The 11979-nt window shown below is 39.2% G+C and overlaps 1 protein-coding gene across 5 annotated transcripts in view; it reads right to left on the reverse strand.

Moving 5' to 3' along the window:
• ARHGAP10 (Rho GTPase activating protein 10) overlaps positions 1-11979 on the reverse strand; it is a 375744-nt gene that overhangs the window by 135073 nt on the left and 228692 nt on the right. For 4 of the 5 annotated variants that reach the window (XM_015101370.4, XM_060400980.1, XM_060400982.1 and 1 more), the window contains 2 exons: positions 11104-11178; positions 4633-4720 (listed from right to left, as the gene is read on the reverse strand). In XM_015101370.4, coding sequence (XP_014956856.1) covers positions 4633-4720; positions 11104-11178 — 163 coding nt within the window. The remainder of the gene's footprint in view (positions 1-4632; positions 4721-11103; positions 11179-11979) is intronic. The other variant, XM_060400981.1, reaches the window with a different exon arrangement.

Raw genomic sequence — 11979 nt, forward strand, 5'->3', positions numbered from 1 at the left:
AAAGAAACTAAAGACCTATATAGAGAAAACTATAAAACACTGGTGAAAGAAATCAAAGAGGACACTAATAGATGGAGAAATATACCATGTTCATGGATCGGAAGAATCAATATAGTGAAAATGAGTATACTACCCAAAGCAATTTACAAATTCAATGCAATCCCTATCAAGCTACCAGCCATATTTTTCACAGAACTAGAACAAATAATTTCAAGATTTGTATGGAAATACAAAAACCTCGAATTGCCAAAGCAATCTTGAGAAAGAAGAATGGAACTGGAGGAATCAACTTGCCTGACTTCAGGTTCTACTACAAAGCCACAGTCATCAAGACAGTATGGTACTGGCACAAAGACAGAAATATAGACCAATGGAACAAAATAGAAAGCCCAGAGATAAATCCACACACATATGGACACCTTATCTTTGACAAAGGAGGCAAGATTATACAATGGAGTAAAGACAATCTCTTTAACAAGTGGTGCTGGGATGAAACTAGATCACTTTCTAACACCGCACATGAAAATAAACTCAAAATGGATTAAAGATTTAAATGTAAGACCAGAAACTATAAAACTCCTAGAGGAGAACATAGGCAAAACACTCTCAGACATAAATCACAGCAGGATCCACCTCCCAGAATTCTGGAAATAAAAGCAAAAATAAACAAATGGGATCTGATTAAAATTAAAAGCTTCTGCACAACAAAAGAAAATATAAGCAAGGTGAAAAGACAGCCTTCTGAATGGGAGAAAATAATAGCAAATCAAACAACTGACAAACAACTAATCTCAAAAATATACAAGCAACTTATGCAGCTCAATTCCAGAAAAATAAACGACCCAATCAAAAAATGGGCCAAAGAACTAAATAGACATTTCTCCAAAGAAGACATATGGATGGCTAACAAACACATGAAAAGATGCTCAACATCACTCATTATTGGAGAAATGCAAATCAAAACCACAATGAGGTACCACTTCACACCAGTCAGAATGGCTGCGATCCAAAAATCTGCAAGCAATAAATGCTGGAGAGGGTGTGGAGAAAAGGGAACCCTCCTACACTGTTGGTGGGAATGCAAACTAGTACAGCCACTATGGAGAACAGTGTGGAGATTCCTTAAAAAACTGGAAATAGAACTGCCATATGACCCAGCAATCCCACTGCTGGGCATACACACCAAGGAAACCAGAATTGAAAGAGACACGTGTACCCCAATGTTCACTGCAGCACTGTTTATAATAGCCAGGACATGGAAACAACCTAGATGTCCATCAGCAGATGAATGGATAAGAAAGCTGTGGTACATATACACAATGGAGTATTACTCAGCCATTAAAAAGAATACATTTGAATCAGTTCTGATGAGATGGATGAAACTGGAGCCAATTATACAGAGTGAAGTAAGCCAGAAAGAAAAACACCAATACAGTATACTAACACATATATATGGAATTTAGAAAGATGGCAATGACGACCCTGTATGCAAGACAGCAAAAAAGACACAGTTGTGTATAGCGGACTTTTGGACTCAGAGGGAGAGGGAGAGGGTGGGATGATTTGGGAGAATGGCATTGAAACTTGTATACTATCATGTAAAAATCGAATCACCAGTCTATGTCCAATGCAGGATACAGCATGCCTGGGGCTGGTGCATGGGGATGACCCAGAGGGATGTTGTGGGGAGGGAGGTGGGAGGGGGGTTCATGTTTGGGATTGCATGTACACCCGTGGTGGATTCATTTCAATGTATGGCAAAACCAATACAGTACTGTAAGGTAAAATAAAGTAAAAATAAAAATTTTAAAAAAAGAAAGAAGAAGAAGGAATGGACAATTAGTGCTTGCCAAAACATAGGTGAATCTCGAATTATACCAAGTGAAAGAACCCAGATTTTTTTTTTTTTTTTTTTTTACTTTTTTGGCCATGCAACATGTGGGATCCTAGTTACCCGACCAGGATGGAACCAGTGCCCCCTGTGTTGGAAGAGCTGAGTCTTAACCTCTGGACCACCAGGGAAGTCCAAGAATCCAGATTTTTAAAAGTACATGCTGTATAATTCTATTTATTTGAAATTACAGGAAATGTCAATTAATGTATAGTGACAGAAAGCAAGCCAAGTGTTTACCCAGGGATGAGGGAATGAGAAGAGAAAAGTGAGAGAGAGGGAATTCAAAGGAGCTTGAGGAACCCCTGACGGCACGTTCACCATCCGGACTTTGCTGATGGCTTCGCAGATGTACAGGCACATCAAACTTGTCAAAGTATATTCTATGAATACATGCAGTTTACTGTACATCAATTACACTTCAATAAAACTGCTTAACAAGACAGATGCAAAAATATATTTACAGACTATGCTCCACCTACATTTAATTTTTTACTGAATAAATTTCACTTGGAACATTAGATACATGGAATGAGTACAGTGTGTTATTTTGATCATTTATATATTGTGACGTGATAACCAATGTAGCAGTATTTATCACATTACCTAATTACAGTCCACTGTCATCATCTACAGTTATTATACTGGGCATTACATCTCTGTGGCCTGTTTACTGCCCATTACAGGTCCATCCCCTTTAACACCAGTCTCATCCTTCCACCATGCCCTTGCAGCCACTGTTTTATCTTACATACAATGTACGATGCTGCAGAACACACACACACACACGCACACGCACACAGCCGGAGACAGTGGAACTAAACGGAAAAGCACTAGTGAAGAAAAGCTGTTCTCTTGCTTCCTCTCTCTCCCCTTCATCCCCTATACTCAAAGAAGAAAAACAACACGAATTACACCAGACTAAATAAAGAAAAAGAAGACACAATCAAAACTCAAAGCTCTGGTTTTGTTTCAAAGAGGGATCAAACAGGAAGGAGTGATAAAGGAAGCTGTCCATCTGTCAGGCAATGAAAGTTAAAGGGTTCCGACAAGGAAGGGGTTCGGTGGGGTATGAGATCGCTTAGAAATCCCATAGAGAGTGTTTCATTTCCAATAAAAATGAATTTGTATCTAAATATCTTCATGCTACTCACATCACTGCTGTATGTCTAGCCAAGCAATGCGGCATAAAAAAATAAGAATTAAGTATTGGGTTTTTTTAGGTTTTTTTTTTTTTTTTTAATTTTGGCTGCTCTGGGTCTTCCTTGTGGCTCATGGGCTATTTCCTGTGGCACACGGGCTCAGTAATCACTGTTCATGGGCTTGGTTGCCCTGCAGCATGTGGGATCCTAGTTCCCTGACCAGAGATTGAATCCAAGTCGCCTGCATTGAAAGGCGGATTTTTGATCACTAGACCACCACAGAAATCCCTTAACTACTGTTAACACTGGGGAAGCAGTAATAAAAATGACAAGATTCCCATATACAACGCATTATATTGAGCCACTACATCAGTCAGCTTCTCATCCAACGTGAGACATTTTGGACTCCTGGGGGCAGGGGAGGCCCTCTCATTGTCCCAGTGTTTTGGGAATTACTGGAAATCCCTGAAGGGGGAAATGGCAACCCACTCCAGAATGCTTCCCTGGAGAATGCCACAGACAGAGGAGCCTGGCAGGCTACAGTCCAAGGGGTCGCAAAGAGTTGGACACGACTGAGCACACAGGCATGATACAGTTTGTCTTTTCTATTTGGTCCCTTTTTTAACGTCCTTATCTTTTCTGAGATACACTCAAATATTTCTAAGTGCAGCAGTATGATGGTTTAGAAAATCTCTAAAGTATAATTGCCAAAACGTGGCAGTAGGGACACTGACGAAACAAGAAGCGTCGAACGTTGAGAAGTGAAGGAGCAGGATGCTGGGGCGATGAGAAGTCATCATATTCATCTTCCTGCCTATTTGTTTGAAATTTTTAAAATATAAAATATGTCCTAACAGTTGACTCTAATGTGCTTGTTGGAACCCAAATAGCATTTCCCTGAAAAATAATCCTGCATGTTGGTTAAAAAGAACCTGCACTGGGGAGGCAGTACCATTTGACTACCAGACAAAAATCAAAGTCCCCAGCAGACCCACAGCCGAGGAGTGCAGCTGTGACTATTTCCCATTCCTTTGCTCCATGTACTTGTCCTTCCTCTAACCTCCAGTTTTGTGATCATTCAGTTCCTTTATTTTTTCAAGAAAGGTGAATGCTCATAGAAATGCTGAACCTTCTTTGAACTCTATAGCAAATATGTGAAACTCAAAGTTCATCTTTAAAAAACACCTCATCAATTAAACTTCTTTTCAAATAGCTCTGTATCTTTGTGTCATTATCTTCAGTGTTTAACTTCATAAGGTTTACATTTAAATTAAGATATCTTCACTTTAGCCTACAACACACAAAAAAAGATTCAATGAAAGTAATAAATAGCCTTCTTCCTCACTGTTTCAGAGCATTTAATTCCGAAAACTCACATCCGCATTTCAAAACCCAAGTCTCTTCCAGTCCCCTTTAGTTGCAATTGATCTGTCAGCTGATGTTCACTGACTATGGACCACACCTCCTGGAGCACCACATTGGGTACCTCATAGTTTACACCTTCACATAAACTGACTTTTGAGTCGCACGTGCAGAGTCAGCATTGGCTGTGCGTTAGACACCCAGTCTGCTCTTCCCCCGCTACCAAGAGAAGCTCACCTCAAATACTGTTTCAAGGCACTTGTTATTGTCTTCACTTCCCAATCTATGGAATTCTCCAGGTCCACCTCGTTGCAGGTCTTCACATCTAGTGAGCAAGCAAAGAAGAAACAATTATTAAAACCTGCCATTCAGAGGCCCTCTTGACTGGCTGACAATGCTTAAGATTCTTAAACAGCCAAACCACAAATATTGAATTCTGTGGTTTCCTATAAAAAACATTACATACAATTTCTCATCATATTACAAGCCATGTTGTATATTCTCAGACATTTCTAGCACTTCAGAAAATCTGTAGTGGAGATCAAAGTAAAAGGGTAGGGGTTGGGCTAGGAGTATGGAAGATCTTAAAAAAGCATTTCAGTATTCACAACTGCAAAACATTTCAGTATTCACAACTGCAAAGCATAGATCGCTATTACTACTACTGTTACAAGATACTACTCAGCAGCCATGGCTTACAGCATGCGACACACGAAGTGCCTATGTATTTGAACTTGCTGTGGGTGGCTTTACTGTTATCACACTGTGTTATGACAGGGGAAACAGCACCCTTAATGTTAAAATTACTATGAGAAGATCAACAGCTCAGTGGAGAAGAAGGAAGCTAAGTCTGGTCCCACACTTCTAAGGTTTGCGCTCATCATGCTCTCTCTCCAAAGACTCATACATGATCAACCAAAACAGAAATATGATGACACATAAACTTATAAAGTCTTGTATGAGTAATCTTTCCTATGAACATTACAATTCATACTCTCATCCAGGAGGTATTTATTAGAAGCCGCTATAAAACATTTCTGACATTCATGCTAAATTGGTATTCTTTGTCCTAAAATTAATAATGTGTTTCTTCCAAATGCCCTTTCAAATACCTAGTAAGCTCTAGAGAAGACGTAAAACATGCACTAAAAAAAAGAACAAGAAGAGCTGAAGAAGAAGGGGCAGGAGAGGGAGGAGGGGGTGGAATATACAGTTGATTTTGAAAAGGAAAGTCAGTTCTGAAATTTAAAAAAAAAAAAAAAAGGATGGTGGGCAAAGCAAGGATTCCGAGTGTGGTGGCATCTCCGAGCCTTGGAAGGCTGTGACCCAGTAGCAGGGAAGAGAATGCATCAAGGGATCACACACCTAGGCTTAAGTCCCGCTGCAAACCTGACCAGCTTCATCACTCCAAGCCAGTTCTAACCTATCTGAACTTCAGCCCTTCCTGTGCACAATGGAGGTGACATAAACGCTCTATTGAGAGCATCAAAGTCAATCAGGGCTGTATACAGACTTCCATGAATCACTAAATGTGCAGGTAATCACCACAGCTGAGTCACCAAAAGTATAAGCATTCTACCCAAAGAGAGAAGCAGTAAATGGGTTATGATGAATGACATCAGTCAATCAACAGAAACTGCTTTGAGTTTCTACACTCTGACCATGCAAAGGAGAAACTAAGAGATTTGTGAAAGAGACTTATTTCTCCCTCATTCCAGAATGTTCAACTAAGACTCCCCAAAAAACTAGTTGTCTCAGGGTTTTTTCCTTTCATTGTACTATATTTGTCTAAATATGCAAGGAAACACTTTGTTGGCATACCCTTTTCAAATTAAAGCTCAAAGAAGAAAATCCTGTTCAAACGGAACAGTGCATTAAGTCACGCATGCCCCTTAAAAGAAAAAGGACGCGTGACAACACAATGCTATCCTCAAATTTTTCGAAGTAAAACAGGAAGTGATGGTTATTTCACAGCCATAACATCAGATATATAAAGTCAATTACTCAAAAGTCTAGAGACTTTTTAAAGCACTTCAACAGCTCTTGATTACAGCAACTGACAGCGAGATGCAATAAACTACAACAATGGCAATTGACACTGATTACATTTTGATCGGTTCCTACAATTCAGAACTCATTTGTTACTGCGCTTGTCAGACAAGCCACAGATACATTCAAGAAATCAAATTAAGCACCCTGATTAAAGGTGCAATCCTTTATAACGAGGACTAAATAATTCTGCTCTAAAGGCTTTGCCAACCAATTACCGCAGTAACTGAATATTCTCTCTCTCATTAAATCAATTATTTAAATCTCATACAAGTCAGATAACATTTTCAATCAACTTGCTACCAGCAAATCACCATTTTATAATCCAGGAGGCTTCTAGAGGAAATCTTTCACTTTCAGCTTTTGACGATTATTCTATATTTTGAGAATCATAGTCTTTCTATGGGAAAATAAGCCACCTTTTGCATTTATGGAATAAAAAGGAGCTGTCACAATAGAAACCAATGACTACATGGTGTCCATGGTATTACTCCTCCATTAAATTTTCACTGTTTTCAAATAACTCAATCATCCATCCCTAGCAGCTCTTGACAATCTGTGGATGCACTGCAACTAGATAAATTTGTTGGTGACTTATTTGGGATTCAAACTTAAAAATGCATTTAGAGGGTTCAATTAGAATATATGCTCTACTATAAATAAGGTAGAAATTCTGTTTCTTCTCTGGCCAAGGAATATTACACCACAGAGATTAGTTTAAAACCTACACTAGTGAGCAGAGACACAAAGAGTTGACTTTTTATTTGGATAGATGTTTCATAATTACATAACCAGTGGTCATTTTTCTTTTTGAAACTGGAAACTTTCAGCCCAGCCCGAAGTGCTGCCATCTTACTGGATACTGACTTGGGTCCTAAAGTACTTGAAGACACACAGTGACTGAATGAGTTTTGAGAACATTCTTTATAATCCAAAACCAGAATCTTTTTCAGCTCCATTAGGTTGCTCTTCCCCTCAATCTATGTGAAAAGTTGTCCTACAAACAAAGTAAACAACATAATAGGTTTATGGTAAAAACAACTCTAAATCCATTTGATTCCTGGCTTTCTGTGGTTCTGTGTCTTAAATAAATAAAATCATCCAGCTGTTTCTGCAAATTAAATTTAGAAACCGACAGAAGATTCACCCGCACACACAAGCTACCACTGAATTTTCCCAGCACTGCTCTGACGCTCTCCCTCCACAGTGGAGAAGGAAACACACAGGACAGCTGGAACTCAGCTCAGTGCCAACCTCCCAATAGCGACTGCAGCTCATCTGTTACATTCTCACCCCACTTACTAAAACACCATGACTCACCCAAAGACACCTCATCTGCTGTTTCTCCTTGCCCTTCCCAACTGCCTCAAGTTTCTCATTAAAAAAAAAAAAAAAAAAAAAAACAACTTCTAACAGACTATGTGTGCCCTCTATTAGAAAAAGAGAGAAGGAAGAAGAAGGAAAAGAAAAACACATGTAAGGGGAAGGCAGGCCCTGAGGCACGTGTTTGTGGAAGCTTAAGAAGCATGGTCCGAGGGAACGCTGGGAGGCTGCTGCAGAACTCCGCAGCCCGCAACCCTCTGCCCGGGGGATGGAGAATGACCAAGACAAACAACTCTCCTCACCAGGGGGGAAGGCAGCTCCCCACCGCCCCAACAGCTCACCTGGAGAAGTAAAATAATGTGTCTGTTTAGAGGGCCGTCTAATCCTGCCATGAGGATTTCATGGGTGGCGGAGAGAGGAGAAGGAAGGGGAGGGGCAGACAGGAATGGGGAGAGGAGGATGCACAGGAAAAGGAGGAGGGGAAGGAAGAGGAGGAGGAAGAAGAGAGAAATATTTCCCAATCTTGAATGTGAAGAGTACAAGCACACCCAAGAGAGACAAGCAGAGAAATACATGCAAGACATTAAGCATGCACCCTTCTCTTAGAAATCATCACAAACGTGTAACGCAGGAATATTTAAAAAGTGCAGAAAATATTTTAAACACAAAAATATTTGATGTAGAAATGGCAATAATAGACAAATGATAGCAAAATATATGACTGGTTCTTAAGAACAACAAAGAGCCAGGCCAAAGGAAAAAAAACTACAGAAATTCCTGTCAGAAAATATAAAACAAGTTAGAATTTTTTCTCAGATTCTTAATTAGTTATACTATTCTTCATTTCTGCAAAGAAAAAAAAATGCACTGTCAACAAAAACACTTTGAAAACAATCAAATTGGAAATAAACATTATCTAGAAGAACAGAAATTTAAAAAAATAACTGCCTAAAAATGTTAAAACTTAGTAAATCTGAGGAAGGGTTATCATGGGACTCCATTGTACAATAGTTGCAATTTTTCTGTAGGCTTGAGATTATTTCAAAGTTTAAAAAAAATGTTTTTTAAAAATAAATGAATAGATACATATTTTTTAAAAACAACTACCTAATATCACAAACAGGAAAAATTAACATAATAAGTTATAGGAGGGAAAAACAGATTGGTACAATAGAACAAAGTTAAAAATCTGGCAGACTCGCCCTATTTTTTCTCTCTTTTTTTTTTTTTTTAATTTTTTCTCTTTAACACCTATAACTTTGAAGTGTAGAGAGGTTGGGAAAAGTTGGAAAGAAAAAACATCTATGGGATAGAATGTGCACAACTATTCAAAATTCTTTTTCTGAAAAAGTACAAATGAATTCAATTTGCACACTTGCGGAATCAGGAAGAAAGGAAACAACTTAAGGCCGTCTTGAAATTCATTTGAAAACAGTGAATGAATCTAAGAACTGAAGTTCGAGTTGGTAACATAAAGTAACAAAAAATGATGTTAATGCTAATACAAATCCGAAGTTTGTGACTGACCAACTTAAAATTCACACTAGGAATTACTTAGAGATGACGTAAAATAAATTTATCCAGTACTGTTCCCTTAAATGCATTACTTAATAAGAAAAATAACAAGTCAGTATCTTTCTCTTGTGTTAATTTTCTGATTTCCTCTGATGGCAGAATAATATTACTGAAAACACAGCATTTCTTTTGCCAGCAACTTAAATGTGGTGGTGTCACGCTTGTGTCCTGGCCTTCTCTACCCTGAGTCTCACGGAAAGTGAAAACAGTTTTCCAGGTCATGAATTTTTAAGGGTTTAGATATTTTAAACACCTTGCAAGTTAAGGGCTGTCTTGGGGCATTTCCCACAAGCACAGCAAAGCACCACCCGGGTCTAGGGATGCCGATGATCATGTGGGCTTTTATGAGATTAAGAACAAATTTGGAGGCAGCTTAACACCTCGGGGTAACCACAGGGACACCCACTTGTTCGAACTGCCCTTGAACATGAACGAGAAGATAATAATAACCCTAGGATCCTTATGACCCATTCACTGCCAAGTGGGCCTTTCAGCCAAATCTCCCTTTCTGATACCAACAAAGTCTTCCAGTTCTAATCACTATAACACCATCTTGGAAATGAGAGAAGTGTTTCTAATTTTAAAATTAACTAAAAGCAGATGCTGTTGTCCCATTAAACTCTGCCAGCTGCTACTGAACCACTGGCAACCTGAGTCTATTTAATTTGGAGCCCACTAATGGTAAAAAGGAAAATCTGACTGCCAAAACTGCACACCCAAGTTAAACCAGAGAGGCAGAAAATGAAAACAGCTCATGAAAAGCGAATGTATTCTAATAAGGCTCTTCCAAGTGATGACGAGCCATTTTTCCTGCGGTTAATATCTAAAAAAAGGGTTGTTGCTTATTAAATCCTGGATTCAAACACAGCCAAACAAGCAATGCTGTCTGAACACCCCAGCTGATTTTATGCAGCTCGGTTCATGCTTCCTCAGAGTGAGCCTTTGCAACAACACTTTAAGAGGCAGACAGGTTTAAATGCATTGATAGAACACCTGAGGGTATTGTTAATATTGACTAAAGTGAGACAGCAAATTAATTAATATTTAGCAAGGTCATAATGACAGGTCGGTTTGACACATGGGCCCTCAAGCCTGATGAGTTCTCGTCACCCCCCCAGGAGGTAGCCTGCTTAGGGCCGGGGTGCAGGAAGTAGTGAGGCCTTTTACAGGTGGCACCGAGCTGACAGCAGAGTGCAATGTAAAAGCACTTTGTCATTCGCATAATGTCTGGGGTAACGAAATGAATTCACTTTCTGGCTTCCTCTTGTCTGCGATGCCAAAGAACACTGTGTTATCAGCACAGATGGAGAAGGCATGGTTCTGGAGAAGAGCCTGATACAAACAAGCTAGTGTGAATACCAATGAATCCCTGAGAATCAGACCCTCGCTGCCGAGTGACAGCTGGGGAGCTCCAGAAGAACGAACGGGTCCCAGCGGTCTTGTCCAACCAAATGTACTGTCAAGACTGCGCAGGCAATTTGGAAGCCAGGGGAATGAGAAGCCTGGCTTTTCCTTCCCTGGGAGAAGCAAGCAGAAGACATTCACCCGTGAGCTGTCTCCTTTCCTTCCTCCCTTTCTTAGTAAGAGAGGCCTGAGCAAACACTAATCGACTTTTCTGAGCCAAGTCTCTGCTCAGGAGAAAACTCCTGGAGGCAGCAGAACAGAATGGATTTCTGAGTTATGTTACTACGAAACATGAAGTCGTAAAGTCAACGAACATCAACAAATAACGCATGGAAAATGATTAGAAAAGAGGCATACCCATCAACATACTCAGAAGTCTCTGGACCTTTGAACTCACCCCCACAACTCTATACAATCCTTGGTCATTTATACCTATTGGAAGAGAAAAAAATGTTAGCAAAATACAGACATTCAAATCTGAAAAGCTGTCGACACACAGTTGCACACAGAATTCTTGCTAGCTCACATTAATAGCATTCCTGTTGCCTATAAAAATAATGTTTGACAAGAGTGTTTACCAACTTGTCTTAGCAGCTTGGTATTCAAGAGGTACAGCTGGAAAAAAATAAAGTTCCATGTGGACAAAACGTAAGGAGTAAGCAGTAATGAAAAAACACTGGTTAAGCAGTCGTCACATATGCCAATGCAATTTGTAAAGATGCACTGTATCTTTCACGCTTCTTATGTTCAGGTATTCTTGAGATTGTTCTTGACAAGTTTTAGCCTTTTAAAAATAATATGGTGCTGACTGGTACATAGAAAGAAATTGTTTGGATGATTCTTGAAGACCAAGGAAATCACTTAATCAAAAGTAAGGCAAAATTTGTTTTCTTTTGTGTTTAAGGGCAGTATATGCATTGTCCAGAGAAACACTAAAACTCCAAATGAGGATCACATCAAAATTATACATCAAAATGAAATCATTGCATTCTCTCTCTCTGTGGAGACCTGGAAACAAAGTACCTCAAAGTACAACAGACAAGAAATAAAGGCAAGAAAATGTATCAGCAAATGTTACTATGTTGGACACATGATTGTTTGAATTCTGATGTAAACAAGCCAACTGAAAAAGGACATTTTTTAAGCAATCGGGAAACTTGGAGTGGCATTAGGGTTATGTAAGAAAATGTCTTTATTGTTTACGTTGCATACTGAAAGGAGTAAGAGTAATCT

This window comes from Ovis aries, chromosome 17 (assembly GCF_016772045.2).
Source record: "Ovis aries strain OAR_USU_Benz2616 breed Rambouillet chromosome 17, ARS-UI_Ramb_v3.0, whole genome shotgun sequence".
Classification (NCBI taxonomy): Eukaryota; Metazoa; Chordata; class Mammalia; order Artiodactyla; family Bovidae; genus Ovis; species Ovis aries.